At 36.5% G+C, this 21,450-nt stretch overlaps 1 protein-coding gene and 2 non-coding genes across 3 annotated transcripts; 1 reads left to right on the top strand and 2 right to left on the bottom strand.

Annotated features, from left to right (window-relative positions):
• Positions 1-3,644: 3,644 nt before the first annotated feature.
• trnac-gca lies at positions 3,645-3,716 on the bottom strand. The gene has a single exon. It is a non-coding gene; the product is annotated as a tRNA-Cys (tRNA).
• Positions 3,717-4,063: 347 nt separating this feature from the next.
• Positions 4,064-4,135, bottom strand: trnac-gca. The gene has a single exon. It is a non-coding gene; the product is annotated as a tRNA-Cys (tRNA).
• Positions 4,136-8,545: 4,410 nt separating this feature from the next.
• Positions 8,546-19,782, top strand: ppp2ca (protein phosphatase 2 catalytic subunit alpha). Its single transcript, XM_005807194.3, has 7 exons — positions 8,546-8,814; positions 15,936-16,145; positions 16,229-16,402; positions 16,682-16,771; positions 17,601-17,762; positions 18,510-18,628; positions 19,182-19,782. The coding sequence occupies exons 1-7, from the start codon at positions 8,713-8,715 to the stop codon at positions 19,252-19,254; spliced, it is 930 nt and encodes a 309-aa protein (XP_005807251.1). The 5' UTR covers positions 8,546-8,712; the 3' UTR covers positions 19,255-19,782.
• The last annotated feature ends 1,668 nt before the right edge of the window (positions 19,783-21,450 follow it).

Below are 21,450 nucleotides of genomic sequence, written 5' to 3'. Positions count from 1 at the left end.
TGTGCAGGTGCTTAAATTGGAATATTATTCAAAAGTTAATTTATTTTCGAGTGATGTATCTCAACAATAATAGTGGCTTACAGCCAGAGTTGGGTAGTAACTAGTTTCATTTACTTGAGTAAAGAAATTGTAAAGTCTTTAAAAAGCGTTTTTACTACACTGTACTTTTTACTTTTACTTGAGTAATTTTATTATGGAGTATTGCTACTCTTATTTGAGGAATATTTCTGGATACTCTACGCACTGTGACTTCAAACTTGTTTTAATCAAAAATTCACCTGCAGTTTTTGTTAAAATTTCATATTGAAAATGTTTCTTTAGCTTTATTATATTTTGAAATTACATTATTTATATAAATTATTTTTATTTACTAAAATTTTCACTTATTGTTTTGTCTTTCTGAAGAGGTAATTTCTAAATATTAAATGGTTGATTTTTGATCAGTTACTCACTGTTTTACCAAATATGTTTCTACTCTTACTTGAGTAATTTCTTGGATGGTTACTTCTTACTTTTACTTGAGTAAAGTTTTTGTGTAATCTACCTACCTCTGCTTACAGCTACTCAAAACCCCCAAATCTCTTTCTCTAAAACATTTTTGAAACCATATGTTTACCTGCATCGGATAAGAAGACAAATCCAATCAAACATATAGTGTTGCAATGAATTTGTTCACATTTTTAAAGAACTACTCTTTTATTTCTATTTTTAATATTTTAAAATAAAGGAAAACGTAAAATGTTTGCAAAAAGAGAGTAGTTATATTTGTTTTTTATTATTTTAAAAAGAAATTACTAGAAAATTAGCTCTATAAATATGTTACTGGTACTTTTAGTGTTATTCTTTAGTGGAAATCTAAGCCAGTAAGTCCATTAAAAACCTCATAAATTGCTAAAACTCTACATTTGTTATTGTATTTGTATTTAAGGATAAAAGTTAGCACTTTGTACCTAAATTTCTAAGAGCCACAGTGGAAGATTCCAGCAGCTATGTGTATAATTTAGTGTAGAAAGATACTTATGTTTACTAAATTAAATATTTCAAATACTTTTACCAGATGATAGGAATCAATGCTTCACTTACAATCACTTTTAGATTTTTTGAGAAATTACAGATTAAATAATTATGTGCTCCAGTGTGATCATCTACTCAGTCAGTAAGTGGCTTGCTTTATAATCCCCGTAATCCATCTGAAGCTGATGCATTCTGCCTCTATTGTCCTGCTGGGAAAGTGATCAGAAGCAAAAATCAGCAAAAGATGAGCTGATGTTTCTATACTTAACAAAATACAATTTTATTATGGATGCACAAGGGAGTGTAAAAGTATGGAAATTTAATTTAATTCAAGACATTTTCAGCTTAATATATCTGATGGAAACAGGTAAATAGTTCACATTTTAAAATGTTAAACTGTACTTTGTTGGTTTTACTTCAAGTATTTTCTTTAATAGTTCACTGGTTTTGTAGAGACAGTTTTATGGAGACGTTAATCATAAGATACATCCCGATACTCTATGAGTCACCACTGCATGCTGGGCCAACCTCCTGACAAGAACCAGCTATTGAATCAAGCCTAATCCTTCTCCTCACAGATAAAAGCTACATTAGACAAGCTAGTGTTGCTAGTTCGGCAGTAAGTAAGTACTACAGTAAATATCGCTGATATGTATTTTAGTATTACACCGAGGTGGTTAGAGAACTCAACAACTGTAAAATAATATTTGTAACGTACTTGTATTGTTTATAAGTTAGGTAGGAACAAAGCGAGAGCTAGTCCTGAGCTTGTGACTTGTTTGTTGTTGTCATAGCAACTGCTTGCCAAGATGGTCGTGACGTCACATGAGAATAGTTTTTTTTATTTCCATAGACTTTCTGTACATCTCAGCTGTTAAAATAACATTGTTTAGTCACATTTAAACACTAAAACTGTATTGTTATTATTATTATTGTTGTTATTATTATTATTATAATTATTATGGGACATTATGAAGTGCAGTGAGAGCTTGTTTTACAGTTGGTAAAGGAAAAGGTGACCTTTCTGCCAGCTGCTGGACAAAAGCTTTGGGTCGAGCCAAAATATGCAGGATGAAAGAATCCCTGCTTAGCTCTGCTGCTTTTAATAGACAGGGTGAGGAAATGCTGGCATTGCTTTCTCATTCTCTCCAATGTGCTGCGAGAAAAAGCAGCATTGGAGCACAACTGTACAATATTATGTACATTTTAAAAAGATTTAATTGTGCATGTTCACTTCTATTGTTCACTTGTTCTCAGTTTGACTGTATGATGTTTTTGTGTTTTTATGAAGTTAAACACTTTGAACTTCCTTGTTGCTGAAATGGCTATACAAAGAAACCTGATTGATTGATTATATTTAACTATGTTTAACATAGTTAAATAGTTTAACAATGTTTTATCTGGGGAATCGTTTAACTGATTTATTTATGAAGGTGTTAAAAATCCTTTAGTCTCCATGGCAACCATCCAGCTGAGCAATCGCCTAGATAGACCTACCTCCGCCTTCAAAGTGCAGCTCCTCCTCAAAGCTGCAGTTTCTAATCTTCTGAGCTTCTTTGTCACTCAGCAATTAGCAATTAGTAAACACCTGGTGGAACTGCATCTGCTAGCTCATTACAGGGGCTACAAAATGTACAAACGTTGCTAAAGGTACAGGAGCCATGTTGTGATGACGGAGTTTCAGAAAGAGCAGGAGTTTTTAAAGACAATTTCAAGGCATTAAATTACAAAATCAAATTTCTTTTAAGTCATATTTTATATATGTAGCATTTTTTATAAAAGTTGGAGTTAACACAGTTACTTGATTGTGCTTTAAAATGGCTCTGTGTGCCTGGAAAACACATAATACTGCCCCTTTAATTATTAATGCTGTCATTAGAGGTTATCAGAACTAAAAATGAAACAAACATTTCACATTAAATGAAAGGAAAAGGTTTTCACAAGGCAGAGCTGAAGGTGCAAATGGTCTGCAGATGGTAATCTGAAGTAAGATTAATATTCCTATATATGGTCCTTGTTGAATAGACTAAATAAAAAAGCAAATACTTAATGAAACAGTGAAATTAATCAGGAAACTTTCACTAGTCTCACTTAAATCACAAATTGCATCTCCACAGAAACTAAGGAGGAATCTAACTCATTCTGAGAGCTGGGTGATGCAGAGAGCAGCAACCAGCCACCATCTGCACTACAGGAGCTAATTGCCTCATTAAAGCTGCCGTGTCATGTTACATAGGCAAAGGTAATTAAATTACATATTCGGATGTTCAGCCTTGTAGCATCACAGTCACAGTTCAGTAAAGGCCAGCAGTGCTGTTATAGGCAGACATCATGAAAACTGGTTAAAATCTATTTTATAAAGTCATCAGAGATTTTGACTTATAATCAACTGCCAACCAGTCAGAACAGAACCTTATGAAAGCCTTATAAAATCTACTATTTTCAAAAGCAAAATAGCAAATATTTTGCTTATTAAACAAGACGTTTACTAACTTAACTAAAATACTTGTTTAGTTAAGTGACTGAACAAGTACAAGAAACTTTGAAGTCAATAGACATTGGTTGTAGGCATCAAGGGACGTTTCTTTTTGGTCGACAAACGTTCCTAAATACAAAAAAAAAAAAAAATCAGGGGGCATCCGGATTTGAACCGGAGACCTCTTGATCTGCAGTCAAATGCTCTACCACTGAGCTATACCCCCACATGGGAGCTGAACTACTCATGTATGAATTGATCAATGACAGCTGCTCATTGATAAAGAGACTTACATCTGAGTATTAACAGCAGATTTAGCTCTGATGCACATTTTGGATTGAGGTCTCTAGGTAAGGTCCTCTGAATCCATCCACATTGGTAGCAGTTGTCAAAAGATGGCTCTGTACTCAGTCGAAGAAGTTACTAACAGATAACGGGTCATCTGGATTTGAACCAAGAGACTTACATCTGACCACATAACAAATTTAATGTTTAAACAACAAATCTATTTAGGATCTCTGTCAATCCACATTGACGTTTGTGGTCAAGACATTCAGCTAGTAAACGGAAATCAGGGGGCATCTGGAATTGAACCAGAGACCTCTTGATCTGCAGTCAAATGCTCTACCACTGAGCTATACCCCCACACATTATTCAGCTTTTCAGTACTTTCAGCCAGGATCTTAACTAAGAACATATGATTGAGTTCATTGGTCAGTTTAAAGCTCAAAAGATGTAAATCTGAACACAACATATTTAATGCTCAAACCTGTTAAACAAGAACAGATTTCTGTATCTGTGTCGGATCTCCTCCATTAATCACATTGATAGTTGTTGTCAAGAGGACTGACATCACTAAACACTAATCTGATTTGAAACACTAATCAAAACTCAATTCTCAAAAATATCAGAACAAATTAAGAAAATAAATACAAAGGGATAAAAATGAGGAATTTATCTAGAAAACACACAGATGCAACCCAAACATGCCAGAATCGTGACAGCTATTAGTTGTTCCAAATTTAAATTATTTTTAGGTGGGATCTGTTTACTAATAATGGTAGCATTAAAGCAAAGGGAGCTGAATATGAATGTATTTTTCACTTCTCATCCTCATATTATATTCTTTCCACTTTACAATTTTGTAGAACTTAAAATCTCAGCGAGAAAAAATTAAAAACATTGTAAAATTAAAATGGTTACGAGTACTTTTGCGAAGAACTGCATATTTTGTGAATGAAAACCAGGGGAGTTGTGTGTGAAACTTATAAAAGAAAGGGAGAATTATTATCTTAGATCCAACAAGGCGAAGCCTCTTTATTGTTTTCCTTGTGAAATGCCTGCATGGATTTCTGACTCATCACTAAAATGTGTGGTGGTAGGATTTCTGAAGACACCAGGGATGAAGCATCCTCATTATATGATTTGCTGAAATCACATAATGCTTTCTGAAAGAATAGAAGCGGCTAAAAATCGCTGCATTGCATCAGGAGGTGAAATTCTTCTGGTTTTCTTTGTCTCTGCGAGTTTCTGTCTCCATTTCTGTTGTTCACTCAGTTTAACAAACTGAAGCTAAACATCTTTATTTTATCAGTAAGCATACAGTTTATTTACCCAACATATTCTAATGTATTCTACAGTATTTTATAAATAGAAATCTGTTTTGGTTTTAAAGCTATAGTGGACTTCCTCTTTTCAAACAGCAGATGGCGCCAGACATTCAGGATGGACGCGGGATTCTTGTTGTCATGGTTTCAGGGTTTCGGGGTAAAATACTGGATTCTGATTGGTAGAGAGAGAAGGGAGTAGCTTTAGTTGTTTTTTCTACCTGTGAAAATCGACCTGAAAGTGACACCATGTGGAAAAAGACGAATTAGCTGCAGATTTTTCTCCTCATAAGCAGAAAGTTTGCAATTCATTTTTTGTATTTTTGTAACATTAAACTGGCAGAGGACAAATATTTTTCAGGTATCACATGTCTTCACAATGCACCAGATGATGTAATGTTTCACCGATGTTTTACAATCCCTGGCTGGTATTTTTGGAGGAAACATGGCGACTCATCTGTGAGGGTTTTGTTCTCCTCCTCCCCTCGGACACCAGCTACCAGCATCTCCATCCAACTTTCCATAACAACCCATTCATCATCATCCGGCTTCCTGTCGCATCGGCCGGACCCGTTTTAGTGAGTGTTGTTTACAAGGCCTTTCATCCTGCTGGCAGCTCGGCCCCAGCAGAAACATGTGACCTGCATCTGTTTTCCTGGAATCAAACGGGGAACCGTCCAAAACCCGCTGGCTGCAGCAGGTACTCAGAGTTTAGACCCAATCTGTTGCACAAACTCTGAGGTTGATGCTAACAAGTCTGAGTGGCAGCGTTAATACTAGAATAATCCATGCAGTTCAGGTTACTGTGGATTAAGCTTCTGTGTTACATTGCATGGGCATGTCTCCTGCTCTCTTATGTAATAATGACCAACAGGTCATTCCTTTTATATCCTAAAACTACCTTAGGAAACACTGTCAACACACGATGCTAAACCATAACAATGTCGACTTTTTAACTATGTAATAACTTATTTTTCCTCTCTGTTTGACAGTAAATCCATTCCCTGCTGAAGAACAATTTTCATTTCAAATAAAAATTAGACAGAAATTAATTGTTGTGGTTTCTCATTTTATTCAAGTTTTTTGAAAGAGTTGTTGTAGATGCTCAGGAAGGATCTCCTGTAGCAGTCTGTGTTACAGCGGTGCTGAAGAATCTTCTCACTGAAGACAGTGTTATCTTATATGAAAACACACTTATAGATGGCAACACCTCAAAGACAAAAAAATCAGATATCAGGGAGAGAATTAAGATCCGTGATAATTCTGATCCATTTTTGGGAACAACGTCCAGATGCAAAGTTCATCAGTTTCAGGCTTTAAATGCAATTATGCAAGTAAGAGTTTTGTGCCGTGTTCACCAAATGGAAACAAAAATGCAGGAGTCAGATTTTAGTGGTTGGAGCATTTCATGTCATTTTTATATGACATGAAATGGAGAGAAAAGAGTAAATGTTGTTAATGTCAGCAATTTCTCTATCAATGGATCCATGCAGGAAAGAGGAGCAGCTTCCAGAGAAACAAAATGTTCATTTTAAGTCAGAAGAACCAAGGCCCAGTTCTCTTTCTGTTTTATCCGTCTCTCGTCCCAGAAGTGATAAACTACCAGCAGAGCGCTCTTTGAAAAATGAGCTACACCAACAAGGCTGTTCACAAAGTGTTTAATAAATTGTTAATGTGAAACCCAAGGAAGCAGAGAATGGGTTCAGGTCATGTGTGAGAGACTGGAAACCTGACGCTGCAGAAACATGGAAAATGTCCTGGAAACAGATGAATATCCATGTAGTATTTATTTCCCATCATTAATACTAAAACAAACAGTTTTATTCTGTTTGTTTCTTCAGAATAAAACTGAAGTGAGAAAGACCTGAGATGATCAAGTCTGCTTCAAATCTTTTCAACAATGTGGCTTATCTCCTTTCTTTGCAAAGCAGAAAGCGGTTAGATGATTTCATCATAACGAAGAGCTACAAATTAAAAGTAATGTGCTCTCAAAAATGTGCTTTATTTTATGGTTTACTGAAAAGGGAGGATGGGAAGAAAATGAACCAGTGACATTAATTATTCGAAGCATTTTTTACGACCCTTTTAAACAAATGAATGGTAAATAATAGGAAGACTGAATGTATTAAACATCTTTCTCAGTCCAGACTGAGGTGTTGTTTTACCTTCCAGCAGGTCAAACACTAAACATTTGTCAAATGGTTTAAATTAATGCTAATTCATGTTAACACCAGATCAAAATCAAACTGGAAATCTGTGACAAGACTTAAAAACGGTGTCTATTATACATCCTTCACTGAATCTGATCAAACTTGGATAATTTTGTAAAAAGAAACTGATATAAATTTCAGTCAAGATGTACAAAGCTCATAGTTAAACTCTCCATCAGAGAGTTAGAGGTCAGAGGTTATTTATAACTGAAGGCCTTATTGTGTTTAATTTCTCCTTAATGCGCTAACTGGTACCTCCCCAAATCACGCAGTCTCCCGCATGACGCAACAGTGTTTGGTTTGATGAAATGCGAAGTGACCACGCAGCTTTCCTCCTTATTCAGACGTCCAATAACATGAAAACCGTATTAATCGGTGGGACTCAGATTACGTGCTGCTGTGCACGTCTCCCATGGGCAGCTTTCATGTGTTTCTGACGCGAGTTAAGGTCACGGATGCCCTCTGCTTTGTTTACTCGCTCTAATGCTAACAGTGACATCATGGCTACAATAGAAAATTCGCTTCAGACGCAAAGTTCCAGGTAGCGACTGTAGAAACCGCTCCGTTAAACTGGGAGCCAATCACAGAGCTGCTGTCATCCCTCCAGCTGTTTTCCTGTCTGCCGCTGAGTCAAGCTGAACCAATCAGGTCATGGCAGACCGGAAGTAGTACAGAGCAGGATTTGATTTAACCGATTTAAATGCATCACAGCAGGCATTAGTGAGCTTCTCCCATAGTGAGGTGAGCTGCTGCTCAGAGGAGCTAACTGGAGAGTGTTGAACACGTGACTGTTCAACACCTCACTTTTGGAGGTATGCTGGGTACGCTCCAACAGGAAGTAACGTCAGAGCAGACCCAGAACTCACCTGGAGGAACTTCACATCCCTGAAGACTCCTAGGGATGGATGGATGGATGGATGGATGGATGGATGGAGTTTGATATTTGGAGGCAAATGAAACATAAATGACTAAGCTATCAGATATTTAATTACTATCTTTAGTTTTTTTCCCCTGGTTTAGTCTTGAGATTATTATCTGGTTGCTTAAAAATTATAGGAGTAAAACGATCATGCAAGAAGATTTGCGTCTGATTAAATAGTCTCTTTCACTCTGAAATGGTAGCTAAGCGAGAAAGCTTTTATTTTGAAGGTACTTTCCGGAAATGCCTGCCGTACTGGCGGTCATCTTTACAGACGTCGTTACTCTCAAGTTGACGCTTTTTCCCTCCCCTTGTTCAGATCCAGTCCAGTCAAATCACAGCGACCCGGCAGCTGGAGGGACGTCGCTTCTGTTTACAGCGTCTGGAGCCGCAGTGGAGCTGCGACACATAACCGCGTCTCCAACGACATCACTTTACGTTACGGTTTAAAAAAGCAACTGTTGCTGTTAGAAGAATAAACCAGAAATGGACGAAAAGGCGTTTACGAAGGAGCTGGATCAGTGGATAGAGCAGCTGAACGAATGCAGGCAGCTGTCCGAGGGACAAGTGAAGACACTATGCGAAAAGGTGAGACACCGGAGCACGTTAATCAGAAATTAAAATTCAGCATCTTGCCTATTCTCTCTGTTGCCTTCCAGACATTTTTAAAATGGCGTCTATAGTATAGATTTCACCGCGCGGCGCGTCTTATTTATTCGGTAATTAGTAGCTGGAGCCTGAAACCGTTAAGCCAATTGAATACATGCGGGTTGAAAACAACAACTAGGACTAAATGTGGCTAATTAACTTTAACTTGGAAGTTCAAGTAATTTCACATTTACAGCTTTCATTCAGATAAACCAGCGTTTGTACACTGCAAAAAACACCAAATCTTAACAAGTATTTTTGTCTAGTTTCAAGTTCATTTCACTTATAACCTGGGAAAATGTATAAGTGGAATAATCTGCCAATGGAACCAGAACTTTCCCACCAAAATTAAGGAAGTATTGACCTAAAACAAGCGTTTAAAAGTTTCTTGTAAGTTAGTTTTGTCTTATTTAAAGTGCACTACAATATTTACACTATAAACTAAAAAAATTTACTTGGTAAGATTTTGTATTTTTTCAGTGTAGTTGTGTTTCCAGTTTTTTTAATCTCCCTAGGAGTCTCAGGCTTTTTTTTTTAGAGCCGTTTTCTTCAAGAGTACAAACAAAAAACTTTTTGTAAATGGATATTTCTTTTATTCTATTAAATCCTGAAATGACAATAGTTTTTATGATCAGGAAGTGACAGGGCAGGTGTATAAGGAGTGAGTTTCTGCGTTTGTGCTTGGTGTTGCTGCTGGTTGCTTCTCTGAGCCGAGTTGCTGTAAGCTGGATGCAGGATGTCCATATGTTGCTGCTTTCTGCTGCCAAACGCTGCACAGTTCAGTGGTCTGAGCTGCAGCTTAACCCCAATCCAGCGTCCACACGCTGTCTGGAAGAGACTAGAGTCTGATTTAGGTGTTTCTAGGTCCAAAGAGAATAAAATATTTAAAATGTTGGTGTTTCCTATCCGTCCAAATAAATTCAGTTAACTTTTGTGTTTATACTTTAAAAATGGGATGATTTTTTTATTACACCATGACAAAAGTTTTGTATCATTAAATTGTACAACTTGTATTGTTCATATGCAGAGTGGATAGTAACTAGTTATATTTATTAAATTTACTTGAGTAACTTTTTGAAAAAACTTACTTGTTGGAGTGTTCTTACAATGCTGTACTTTTTATCTTTGAGTTGATTATAAAGTATGTTTTATTTTACTTGAGTAAAATTTCTGGATTTTCTACCAACTGATTGAAAACCAAACAAGTTTCAACCAGAAACTCGTCAGACAAACACAAACCTGCAGGTTCTGTTACAGTTTCTGAAGTTTTTATTGAAAGAAACTGATTTGGAAACATTTTATCTGACCTGATTTTGTAATTTATATGATGATCATTTTCATCCTTAAAATACCAAAATTTTCACGTAACTTTTTATATTTTGATCTAACATAATTTTTAAATATTAAATTATTGGCAATTTGATCAGTTACTCAGTACTTTAGTAGATTTTTTTTTACTACTTTTTCATTTTACTTGAGTAAAAATATGTTAAAGTATTTATACTCTTGAATAATATTTTTGGATACTTTGCCCTCCTCTCTTTATGTCCCTTTTGTGTCATTTAACTAAATGAGATTTATTTTATGATCTCACCTGCTGACTTCAACTCAACTGATGCAGATGTTTGTTTTTTCTACATAAGGATTATAATGAATCAAAGAAAAAAATGAAATTATGAGAGTCAACGCCGAGTTAATTTCTATGACACATTTTAAAATCACAAAAGTATAAAATCACCAGTATTGGCACAACACAAGCTAAAATATGAATCTCAGTTTTAGCCAAAATCCAAATCAGGGCATAGAAATCTGTTTCTAAGGATTAGCAGCCTGTGTTGCTCTAATGTTGCTGCACAGGTTTATGCGTCAACACACTCAGCTTATGCATCAAAGTATATAACCATTTATCCAACTTTTATAACCAGACATGTATTTGTATTCAGCTCAAACATGCATTAAAGCTGCTGCTTGATAAATTTGTACAATGGAAATAATGGAAGCTTTTTGTTTTGATGCGTTCAATGAGTGAGAAGAATCCGATTTTTCAGTATTCTTCCTCCAGAGCGCTCCTTTAATTCTCTTTCAGCAGATCTGTTTTCCTTCAGGAAACAGGAAGTCAGCTCATTGCCATGTTTGGTCTGCTGAGTGCTGGAGGTTAAAAGTCAGTGATGTCAAGGGGCTCATTAATCCTGACATTTCTTTTCTGCTTTGGCTCAGACGTCATATTCTACTGTCATAAATAGACCTGTTACAATCAGCAATAAATCAATTAATCTCATGATAAATTAAAACGAGCTCAGTCTTTTCCATTTACATAGTTCATCAGTTTTCTGGAGGATAAAAGTTTGAGTTTGATCACAACTAGCAGAGACTTCATAATTAGTCTTATTTGTTGTTTTGTTTTATTTTGAATATTTAAAATGTCTTCCAGTTCCAGTGTTAAATGTTCATAAGAATTTAAAGTTTATGTTATCTTTGAGAATCGGTTCCTTTATTATGCCATGATTACCATTGTAATCCTGGAAAAAGGTCTCAAAACAACAATTATCATTTATTGCAATAACTTCTGGGATAACATCTAACAATATTTGTTACCATGACAGACCTGATCCTAAAAGTGAAGCAGTTATTTCTTAACTGTTCATTAACCTTCTTTGGCTGTCAGATGAACTATTGCCCGTATTATTGTCAGAAAAATAGAACAAAGTAGCTTTAAAAATAGATGGTTGCCTTCATCCCTCCATCCATGTTAATATTCTCAGCTCAACGCGCCCACACAGCTTCCTCCTGTTTCCAAAATAGCAGAGGACATAATTGATTGTTCGTTGCATCAGCAGCGCTGTGGCAGCTTTGTTGCTCAGAGGGTGTGTGTGTGTGTGTGAGGGTGTGTGTGTGTATGAAGGAATGAGACGTGTTGTGTAATTCGTTCTCTCCCTACATTCCAGCTCTCTGGGTTTCCTTCGGTTGCCGTTGGGAAGGAATGCTAAAAATCTGAGCTGCTCCAGTTGTCCCAGTGCTTTCAAAGCCTGGAGTGTCTCAGAAACAGTTTACTTACAGAACAGGGAGTTCTGCTTTATTTTTTATTTTTCCAAAATATTTTTATTAGAATTTTCTGCTATACAGACATTACAGGAAAAACCAAAAAAACCATGAAAATAAAACAAAATAGATAAAAATTATCATACAGTGTGTTCCCCCCTCCCAAACCCCCACACACAACCCCCAGGGCTCACTCTACCTGCACAAAAAGAAAATTAACTTTACATGTTACAGTGTTTGACAAGATGTAGGGAGGGAAACCAAATATCTGTTATTTAATTTAATTTAAAAGAAGACAATCCTCTGCTGGCTGGAAATTAGATTCTTTGTCAGTTAGATGGAGAAACGTAATAAAGTTCAGAAAAGGAGCTTCATCCTCCTGGTGACCTCTTTGTCTTTTTTCTGTTAAAATTAAACCGATTTGTGTTTTATAGTTTGTAGTTTTCAGCCTTGGTCTGAATCATCTTGTGTTTAGAAAATCTGTTTCTGTTCTTTATAAACCTGCTATTCAATAAAGCAAACGTCAGCTACAGACACCACATTTAAATCCACATGACTGTGAATGTTTTTGAACACAGCAGGGTTGAATATGGTGATGGCAGCATCAATACAAAACAGCCTATGGTCAAACTTCAGCTTTTTACAGAAAAATGGGCAAAATATTCACTCTTCACATACTTGGAAACATCTGAAGCTGCAAACAATCAATCAATTAATCGCATTATGAATTAAAATTAGCTTGGCAATTCCTATTTGCATGATTTATTGTTTTCCTCTTTTCTCTCTTTCAACCAGAAACTGGATGATAAAAGCTTTCAGTCTGGCGCTTTGGTCTTAACTAGACTTCTTTTGAAAGAAAATGTTGTTTATAATTCCTAACTTGTTTGTTTCTGTTTTGTTCATTTATTATGGATAAAATAACAATATTACTTATTGAAATAACTTCTTGGACAATTTAGAAACCAGCAAAATTTTGTTATGGTGACAGACCTGTAAGATCAGAATGTGAGGTCAGAATATGCCTTCCACACTTTTCAGATTTGTATTTGGAACATATTTAGAAACCAGCGTCTCATTTTCCTTCCAGTTCAGTTATGTAATACTTTCAGTTACATAAAGTACATCAGGTTTGCCGTTGTAATGGGGTGTGAGTATTTTGTTTTAGTATTGTTGACACATGAAATCACCTGTTGTGATGTCATGATGATGTAATGAGGTGATGGTCGCCTCACCTCATGACCTCTGTTCTTGTTTAAGCAGAGGCTTGTTTTCCACTTCATTAGAAATGAATTAATTCTGAGTTTGTTATGAGAAAGGAAATGAGGTAAGCGTGACAAAAGCAGCGTGTCGTGTTGTTGGTAATGAAGTCATCCTTTGTGTTTGCCTCGTTATGGGCGTTAATTCGCCCTGAGAGCCTGAGCCAGGTTTAACTGGCTTTACTGGGATTATACGGCGGCAGCTGGGAAGTTGCTGACTGTTTCTGGACGCTCGGCTCGCCGGCTTGGCGACTCTGAGGCGTCTGACGGCTGCAGACCTGGACAGGTGTGGTGTGAAGGTTTCTTATGCAACATCTGTCTGTGGTTTGTTCTGCTACGTTTCCTCAGTGGATCAGACTGAGGGTCAAAGGTCACCCTGTTCAGGTTTATGTAATATTTGATCAGAATAACCTTCAGTTTTTTTTTAGCAGGTTACTGAATTCACAGGTTATATCAATAAATTAAACCTGATGGAGGATGTAGTGGGCTGAGAAACGTTTCATAATATGAGAGTTTCATATCAGTCTGTATCAATAATTATTGATTTTAGTGTTTGTTTAAATTATCTTAAATATCTTAAATGATACCAAACCTCTGGTGACATTTCCTGTTTTCCAGTTTTCACTCCACACTGTTGTTTTGTTTTCAAACCTTAAACTGCTGCTGTTACTCAGCAGTTTGTTGCTAAGCAACCAAAGAGTGTGTTGCTAGGTAACCATCCGAGGTAACCAATAAAACTCAAGTAAGAGTAGAACGACTTCAACATATTTTTACTTAAGAGTAACAGAAGCGACTCGAGTAACTGATCAAAACATAATTTAATATTTAAACATAATCAGATGATCCAAAATGTAAAGTTATGTTGAAATGTTGGTATTTTAAAGGTCAAGGTGAAAATAGTTCATATAACCTTCATTATAAAATAATTAAATGGTTGATACTGCATTTTAGGCAATAAAATGTTTGTTTAAAATGGAATTATTTGTATATTTTTATTCATTTGTAATGTATAAAAAAGGCTCAAGTAGTTAAAACTGATTAGATAACAGATAGTTCAGCCCCAAACACTGTTTTCTAAAATCTCTGCTTCATGACTGTTTGTTCATTTCATTGTTTAACTGAAGGCAAGTCGACTGAAAATAGGTCTGATATTGAGACAGATCCACGTGACCCACTTATTTGTTTCTTTAATCTCCAAACAGCTTCGCTCATCTAGAATATTCTCCCAGCCTCACAGAGGTGCGCGCACGTGGAGCGTGCACGTACAATGTAGGTCAGGTTTGTGCAGCGCTGCAGGCCTGCTGACCGTCTGGATCCGTCTGCTGGCTGCAGGCCAGGGGAAGCTCTCCGTCTGCAGCCGGGTCCATGAGAACCGTCGAAATGAATGGAGACGTTTGTTTGAGCGTATCAGACGTGAGCGGTGACCCAAATGCCCGTATTGTTTCAGTACTCATGGTAATTGTGGTAAGGCCGGTCACGATAACAAATTTTATTGTACTGAATGATAATATTGCTGTTTTGAGACAATTAGTTATATAATGGAAGTAATGGCTTAATAATAATGCAAGAACAAATTCTCAAAGATCAATAAACTAATGAAAGTCTAATGAACATTAAAACTGAACTTTTATCATCCAAAAAAGAAAAACAAAAAATCATCCAAATGTAAATTATTGAGCTTGTTTTAATTTTTAATAGAAATAATCACTGTTATTTTTCTTGAAATTGAAAATGTTCTCATGGTAACGCAGTTAAATGTAAAGTTTTTAAATGGAGCTGAAGGAATCAGGGTTGTGTGTATTTAAAGCGTCTCTTCAGAATGATTTAATTTTTCTGTTTTGCTCTCAGTGCGGCGGCGGCGGCGGCGGCAACGCCTGCAGGCCACACGCTGAGTCATGCACTGCAGCAGGCGGCTTCAGCTCCTGCGTGGCTGGAATAAATTACCAATAAAACAGCAACGGGCTGCAAATAACTGATTTTAGGATTGATTGTTCTATCAATTAATTGGATTTTTTTTTTATGGCTGCATTCTGCAGAAATACTTTAGCCTTTCTTATACAGTTTTACAAATGCATTAAAAATGCAAATAAATAATTCAAATACTTTTTGGAATAAGAGTAAACATTTTATTACCTAAAATGCAGAGCTTTCCTTTAGTAGTCACTTGATCATTTGATGACTAATTTCTGTATTAAGCAATTAATTGGATTCAAGCAGGTGAAGCAAAAACTCACATTAGGTAAAAACATCACATTAAATTTGTGGGCCATGAAAATGAATAAATAAATAATAATAATAACAAAAATAAAGTTATTCATCATGGATCCGAAGCTCAAAAAGGATTTTACACGTTTACTGAATCAAAAGAAAGAAATCTAGTTTCCAGTTTCCCTTAGGCTCCATTGAACAAATGTATTCTCAGTTATTAAAACAGGATGTGGGTCACTTCCTTTCAAAAAGTTTAATTAAGTTAAATCTGATTTGGGTTCAGCAAGTCGGCTTGTCAGTAAACATCTCTGGATAAACGCAGTTCTATTAATCAGAAAAAGATGAATATTTGTGTTGTAATGAACATTTTTCATGGTAGGAAATTATGTTGGTAATAATTTTACCCTAAATGAATTAAAAAGTCTTTGTTTTATACTTGAGGGCCTCACAGAATCAGTCCAAGGGCCACAAAAGGCCCCTGGGCCACACGTTGGACTCCCTGCTGTGGATAATGTTTAATGTTTAAAGTCACTGATTTTCTGTGGTTTCCTCCTGCAGGCGAAGGAGATCCTGACCAAAGAGTCGAACGTCCAGGAGGTGCGATGCCCGGTGACGGTGTGCGGCGACGTTCACGGTCAGTTCCACGACCTGATGGAGCTGTTCAAGATCGGAGGGAAGTCCCCCGACACAAACTACCTGTTCATGGGCGACTATGTGGACAGAGGATACTACTCTGTAGAAACTGTCTCTCTGCTCGTAGCTCTTAAGGTGGTTACACACCGGAGGTTTCTCCAGTGGATTGTGGAGAAACATTGTTTTATAAAGGATATTTTTTCCTCTTGGCGTTTCAGGTACGTTTCCGGGAGCGAATAACGATCCTCAGGGGAAACCACGAGAGCAGACAGATCACGCAGGTCTACGGCTGCTACGACGAGTGCCTAAGGAAATACGGGAACGCCAACGTGTGGAAGTACTTCACCGACCTGTTCGACTACCTGCCGCTCACCGCGTTGGTAGACTCTCAGGTGAGAGCCGCTGCGTTATCCCACCTGAGTCACCAGAGTCGACCCAGTATCGGCTCAGATTTAGAACAGACGTGTAGCAACTAGTTACAGTTACTTGAATCATTTTTTGAGAAACTTTTACAGGTATTTTTACTGCAGTGTACTTTTTACGTTTACATGAGTATTTTTATCATGAAGTATCTCTACTCTTACATGAGTAATGGTTTTGGCTTCTCTTCCCGCCTCTGGTAACTCATCATTAAATAAAGATTCAGACATGTTGTTCTGTGTTGCTCTCAGATTTTCTGCCTTCATGGAGGCCTGTCACCATCTATAGACACCCTGGACCACATCAGGGCTCTGGACCGCCTACAGGAAGTACCACATGAGGTAAAATCAGCTAAATGTGTACAACTATTAATGCTAATATCACACTGATAGGAAAGTATTAGATTTGATCTGAAATTGCAATTTAGGGTCATGCTTTGTGGCGGCTGGCAAAACACCGAGCAGGCGCTGTACGTTGTTGCGCCCTCTGCTGGGCATGCAGGACGCCTGTAGGTTGTTTGCAGCTCAAATTGGGAGATGAAATTCAAGTCGCATATACTTGGAAATGTGAACCACCAGGCAAAAAAAATCAGATTTCACAAAAAAACCTGTGAATGTAAATCTCGGGGTTTTTAAATGTGATAATCGGTGTGGTGGATGGTGTAGGAAGAAGCCCAGTGAAGAAGGAGACTGTGGGAATTTCTGAGCTCCAAAAGTGGAAAACGTGCGAGAGCAAAATCTTTCCAGAAAAAGATTTTCTCTAAGCTTGTAAAGTCAGAAATGTTCAACTTTTGTAGCTCAGAAATTTCCACTTTTTTTGTAGAATATTTCTGATATTAATCTCAATTTTTGAAGTTTTTCTTGAAAATGTTTATTTGGAGCTCAGAAATGTTCATATTTTTTCTGAGATTAATTCTAGTTTTTCTAGGGATTTTTTAGTGGAAAAACTAGTAGATTTCTAGTTTTACTTATTTTATTTTTTTTCTAAAAAAATATTTTCAGATATTTTTTATAGAAACTTTAGGATTGGTCTCTGCATTTTACTTTAAATGTTTGACTTTTGTAGCTTAGGAGGATCCAGATTTTTTTTCTAGAAAATTTCTAAGATTGTTCTCAAAATTCCTATTTTTTCTGGTGAGTGCTGACCGTTTGGCTCCGTTGTGTCCCTCAGGGCCCCATGTGCGACCTGCTGTGGTCGGATCCTGACGACCGCGGCGGCTGGGGCATCTCCCCCCGCGGAGCCGGCTACACGTTCGGCCAGGACATCTCAGAGACGTTCAACCACGCAAACCGCCTCACGCTGGTGTCCCGAGCCCACCAGCTCGTCATGGAGGTCCGGTTCTGCACCAAACAGTCAAGTTTCATGTTTAACACAAAGTACTGCTTATTTATAACAGATGATACTTTACTTCAGCAGTACTTTGACCCTGATCCCCCTCAGTAAAGTCCAGTTGACTTATTAGGAAATTTAATCTCCATATAAATCCTGTGAACAAACTGCAACAACAACTTTAGAAATTAATTAATTAGGTAAAAAAAAACAACTGATTTTTCAATTAACCTCTTAAATTTTTAATACAATATTAGAAATGCATATAAAGATGTAAAAACAATTCAGTTCCTGTTTTAAAGAAAATCAACCTTTATTGTCTAAAATGCAGTGACAGCATTTCCTTAGTGAATCTGAATTAGGTGAAGCTAAAAATCAACTTCACCGCTTCAGGAGTTTTAGGTAAAACATTTTTACGCTCCAAGGTGTTTTTATCTGCAGTGCAAAATGTTTATATATTTTACACAATTTTATCTTAATTACTGCTCGGAGTATGTTGTTTTTTCAGCCCTTTTGCTCCAATTAACGATTAATCAATTACTAAATTAGTTGAAAATGAATTCAGTAACCAATCAATCCAATTAAAAAGTTGTGGAAACGTTTTCACAGTGATCCACTGCTTTCTGTTGGCTGGTCACATGAAATCCCAGTAAATCCATTAAGTGTTCACAGTTGCAACCTGCCAATAAAATGGATATATTTGAAACGTTGTTCTGTGTTTTGGGTTAAAAATACATCTGCTTCACTCAGGGATACAACTGGTGCCATGAGAGGAACGTGGTGACGATTTTTAGCGCTCCCAACTACTGCTATCGCTGTGGCAACCAGGCGGCCATCATGGAGTTAGACGACACTCTCAAATACTCCTTGTAAGTACAAAAATAATCCAGCATGCACCTTCTGGTGCATTTTAAGACAAAATGTTTAAAATGAGACGAGCTGCTTAGCTTTAGTCAGTTGAGTCCAAACTTTTGGCCATGAGAACTTTATCATTTTTATAGCATTTTTGAAGCAAACTTTTTTTGCCTTTTTTAACTTTATCTGCTCGACAATAAACTAAATAATGAAAATTTTTATTGAAATAAAAAAAGGAGAATTTTTGATAAAATTTTAGATAGAAAACATTAGTTTAAGAGACACACAGGTTGTACTTTTTTATTTGGGGTGTAAGATTTGCTTTTGAGTAAAATTAGGCCAATAAATCTTTTTCTTTTTTAAAATTATTTTCTAAGATGTTATTTGCAATAAAAGATGAGCCAATTATGATTTGTTCAATTCTTGAATTACGGTTGGTGGGCCGCCCAAAATCCTTCAGAGGGCCGTAAATGGCCCCTGAACCGCACTTTGGACACCCCTGGTTTAATTGTTATGCAAGTTATATTTCGCTCAGATTTGTAATTTCAACCTTTCTTGTCCGTCCAGCTTGCAATTCGATCCGGCGCCTCGCAGAGGAGAGCCACACGTAACCCGCCGCACCCCAGACTACTTCCTGTGAACCTTGACCTCTCCTAGCGACCCGCATACAGCCAAGTCCAGACGTTATACGAACCAATACCGACACGAATGAGGAACAGGAAACTGGGGAACGCAGCAGTGCACATTGAACATCCACACAGCGACGAGGCGGTTTCTGGGAGGAGGACGGACCAAACGGTGTGTGCCATAATCACTGCGCTGTTCGCTGCTGAGGACGAAACATGAAACTCCTCATTCTGAACATCTGCAGCTGCTCGAATCCCATCAGCTTTAGTTCAACAGTTCTCAACATATGTTTGCACTTTTGTACATTTAAATAAATTTGACATTTGTATCGTATGTCTAAAAAATACAGATTATAAATATGATTTTTTTTCCCTTCCTGTTTTTTTTTTTTTTTATTGTAAAAAAATCTAAAGCTTTACACAAATTACAGTTTAACTTATAAAATGTATGTAACTTATAAAAATCCTCATCAACTCACCGACTCCCTTCCAGCTCTGTACTTTAACTAAGCAGTTAGAATAATAAAGATGGCTTCTGGATGTCTGAGTTGTTTTTTTAAGATATAAGTGAATCAAACGTAACTGCTTGGTTCAAGTCAAAGTGTTTGGAAATGTTTGTATTTCTATAAAATGCATCATTTCAGACGTTTGTTTAGAAGGGCTTGTTTAGCGCCACCCAGTGGTTCTCCGAGGTATAACACCACAAACACAGTTAGTGGATATAATACAGTAAGTATACAGCGGCGTATCAGAGCCATTGAAGATGGGAAAAGTATATTGTAGCCAAAAAATGTTGAGATTAACCTCAAATCTTCTAGAAAAAACGTGTAAATTTCCAAACTCCAAGTTAAAAATTTGCAGAAACAAAATTCAGAAATGTTAAGATCTCAAATTTTCTAGAAAAAAATTCTGAGCTCTAAGATTCTAAAATTTCCAACTTTATGAGCTCAGAAATGTTTTTTCTAGGAAATTCCTGAGTTTTTTTCTTGCAAATTTTCTATTCTTGGAGTTCAGAAATGACCTATTTTTTCTAGACAATTTGAGTTTCTTGATGGAAATTTACTTAATCTACATTGGCCTTAATAAGCCAAACTGTGCATCACATTTTAAAATGCAAATATTCTGTGATTTCAATCTGTGAAAGCAAATAAATAATGTACACTTTTATTGTGACACATACTCTGTTCAACCCCAGAGGGAAAAGAAATGTTTCAGTAAGTTGCAAAAATAAATGGATTAAACTTCAATGGTGCTTTTCCAGCACCATTGAAGTGCTGGAAAAGCACTTCAGATACTTTACAGTTGGCTGTAAAGTATCTTAAGACAACTTAAGATACTTTACAGCCATACTCGCACACAAACATAATATTATACAGATAAGCAAATCAGAAAACGTGCACATAAAATTCTACAAAATCTCTTAAAGGTGAGAGCACTATAGTGGCACAACCAAGAACTGGAAGTCCTCCAGAATGATGAAAAACTGGTTTGCGTTTCAGAAAGCTGCAGGAATTTCTGGCTACAATCTCCCATCTGCTTCAGACGCAACGCAGAAACATTTTCTGAAAAGGAAAATCATGCAATACTGACTAAATAAAAAATAAAAATCTGGAGTCTCTAAAAATATGTGGGAAGTGTCATGATCTGATGATTTTTGATTATAATTACAAAACCAACACCATACCCACTGTGAAGCATTTTATTTATTTTCTTATCTGTTCTTTTTAAGGTGGATAAAATCTCATTTTCTAACTCATAGCATTGTTAGACATTTATTAAATCAATTTCATATTGGTTTATTCATTCAGATTGGTTAATATCAGTACACATAAAAATGGTAAAAAGAAAATAATCTTTTGTTGATATACTGTAAAATAAGCAAATAAATGTAAATAGTGCCAAGTTACAAAATTTACTTTTACAATGCTGTTGTCATTTTCATAGGGGTGGACACTTAAAAAGTACATACTGTAAGTATAGATTGCTGCAAATAGTTGCAGGTCATTTTCTACAGGTTTTTAGTGTTCAAAATTTGTACTGAAGTTAGAACAGCACTGCTTCAGCCTGTTTTTACTCAAGTAAAAATAAAAAGTAGTCGTCCAAGAAATTAGCCAAAAAATATTTCTCCCAAATCAGTTTCTTCAATAAAATGGTTCCAACATTTTAACAAAAACTGCAGTTGCGTGTCTGAGTCTGTTGAATTGTTGATT

Source organism: Xiphophorus maculatus, chromosome 11, assembly GCF_002775205.1.
Source record: "Xiphophorus maculatus strain JP 163 A chromosome 11, X_maculatus-5.0-male, whole genome shotgun sequence".
NCBI classification, from domain to species: domain Eukaryota; kingdom Metazoa; phylum Chordata; class Actinopteri; order Cyprinodontiformes; family Poeciliidae; genus Xiphophorus; species Xiphophorus maculatus.
This window is presented reverse-complemented; position numbering and strand designations above follow the sequence as displayed.

Bases quoted from the DNA above. Each gene is read 5' to 3' on its own strand.
- ppp2ca (XM_005807194.3), top strand. From the start codon at position 8,713: ATGGACGAAAAGGCGTTTACGAAGGAGCTGGATCAGTGGATAGAGCAG. The intron at 8,815-15,935 runs GTGAGACACCGG...TTCCTCCTGCAG, and splicing joins TGAAGACACTATGCGAAAAG to GCGAAGGAGATCCTGACCAA. The intron at 18,629-19,181 runs GTAAGTACAAAA...TTGTCCGTCCAG, and splicing joins GACACTCTCAAATACTCCTT to CTTGCAATTCGATCCGGCGC.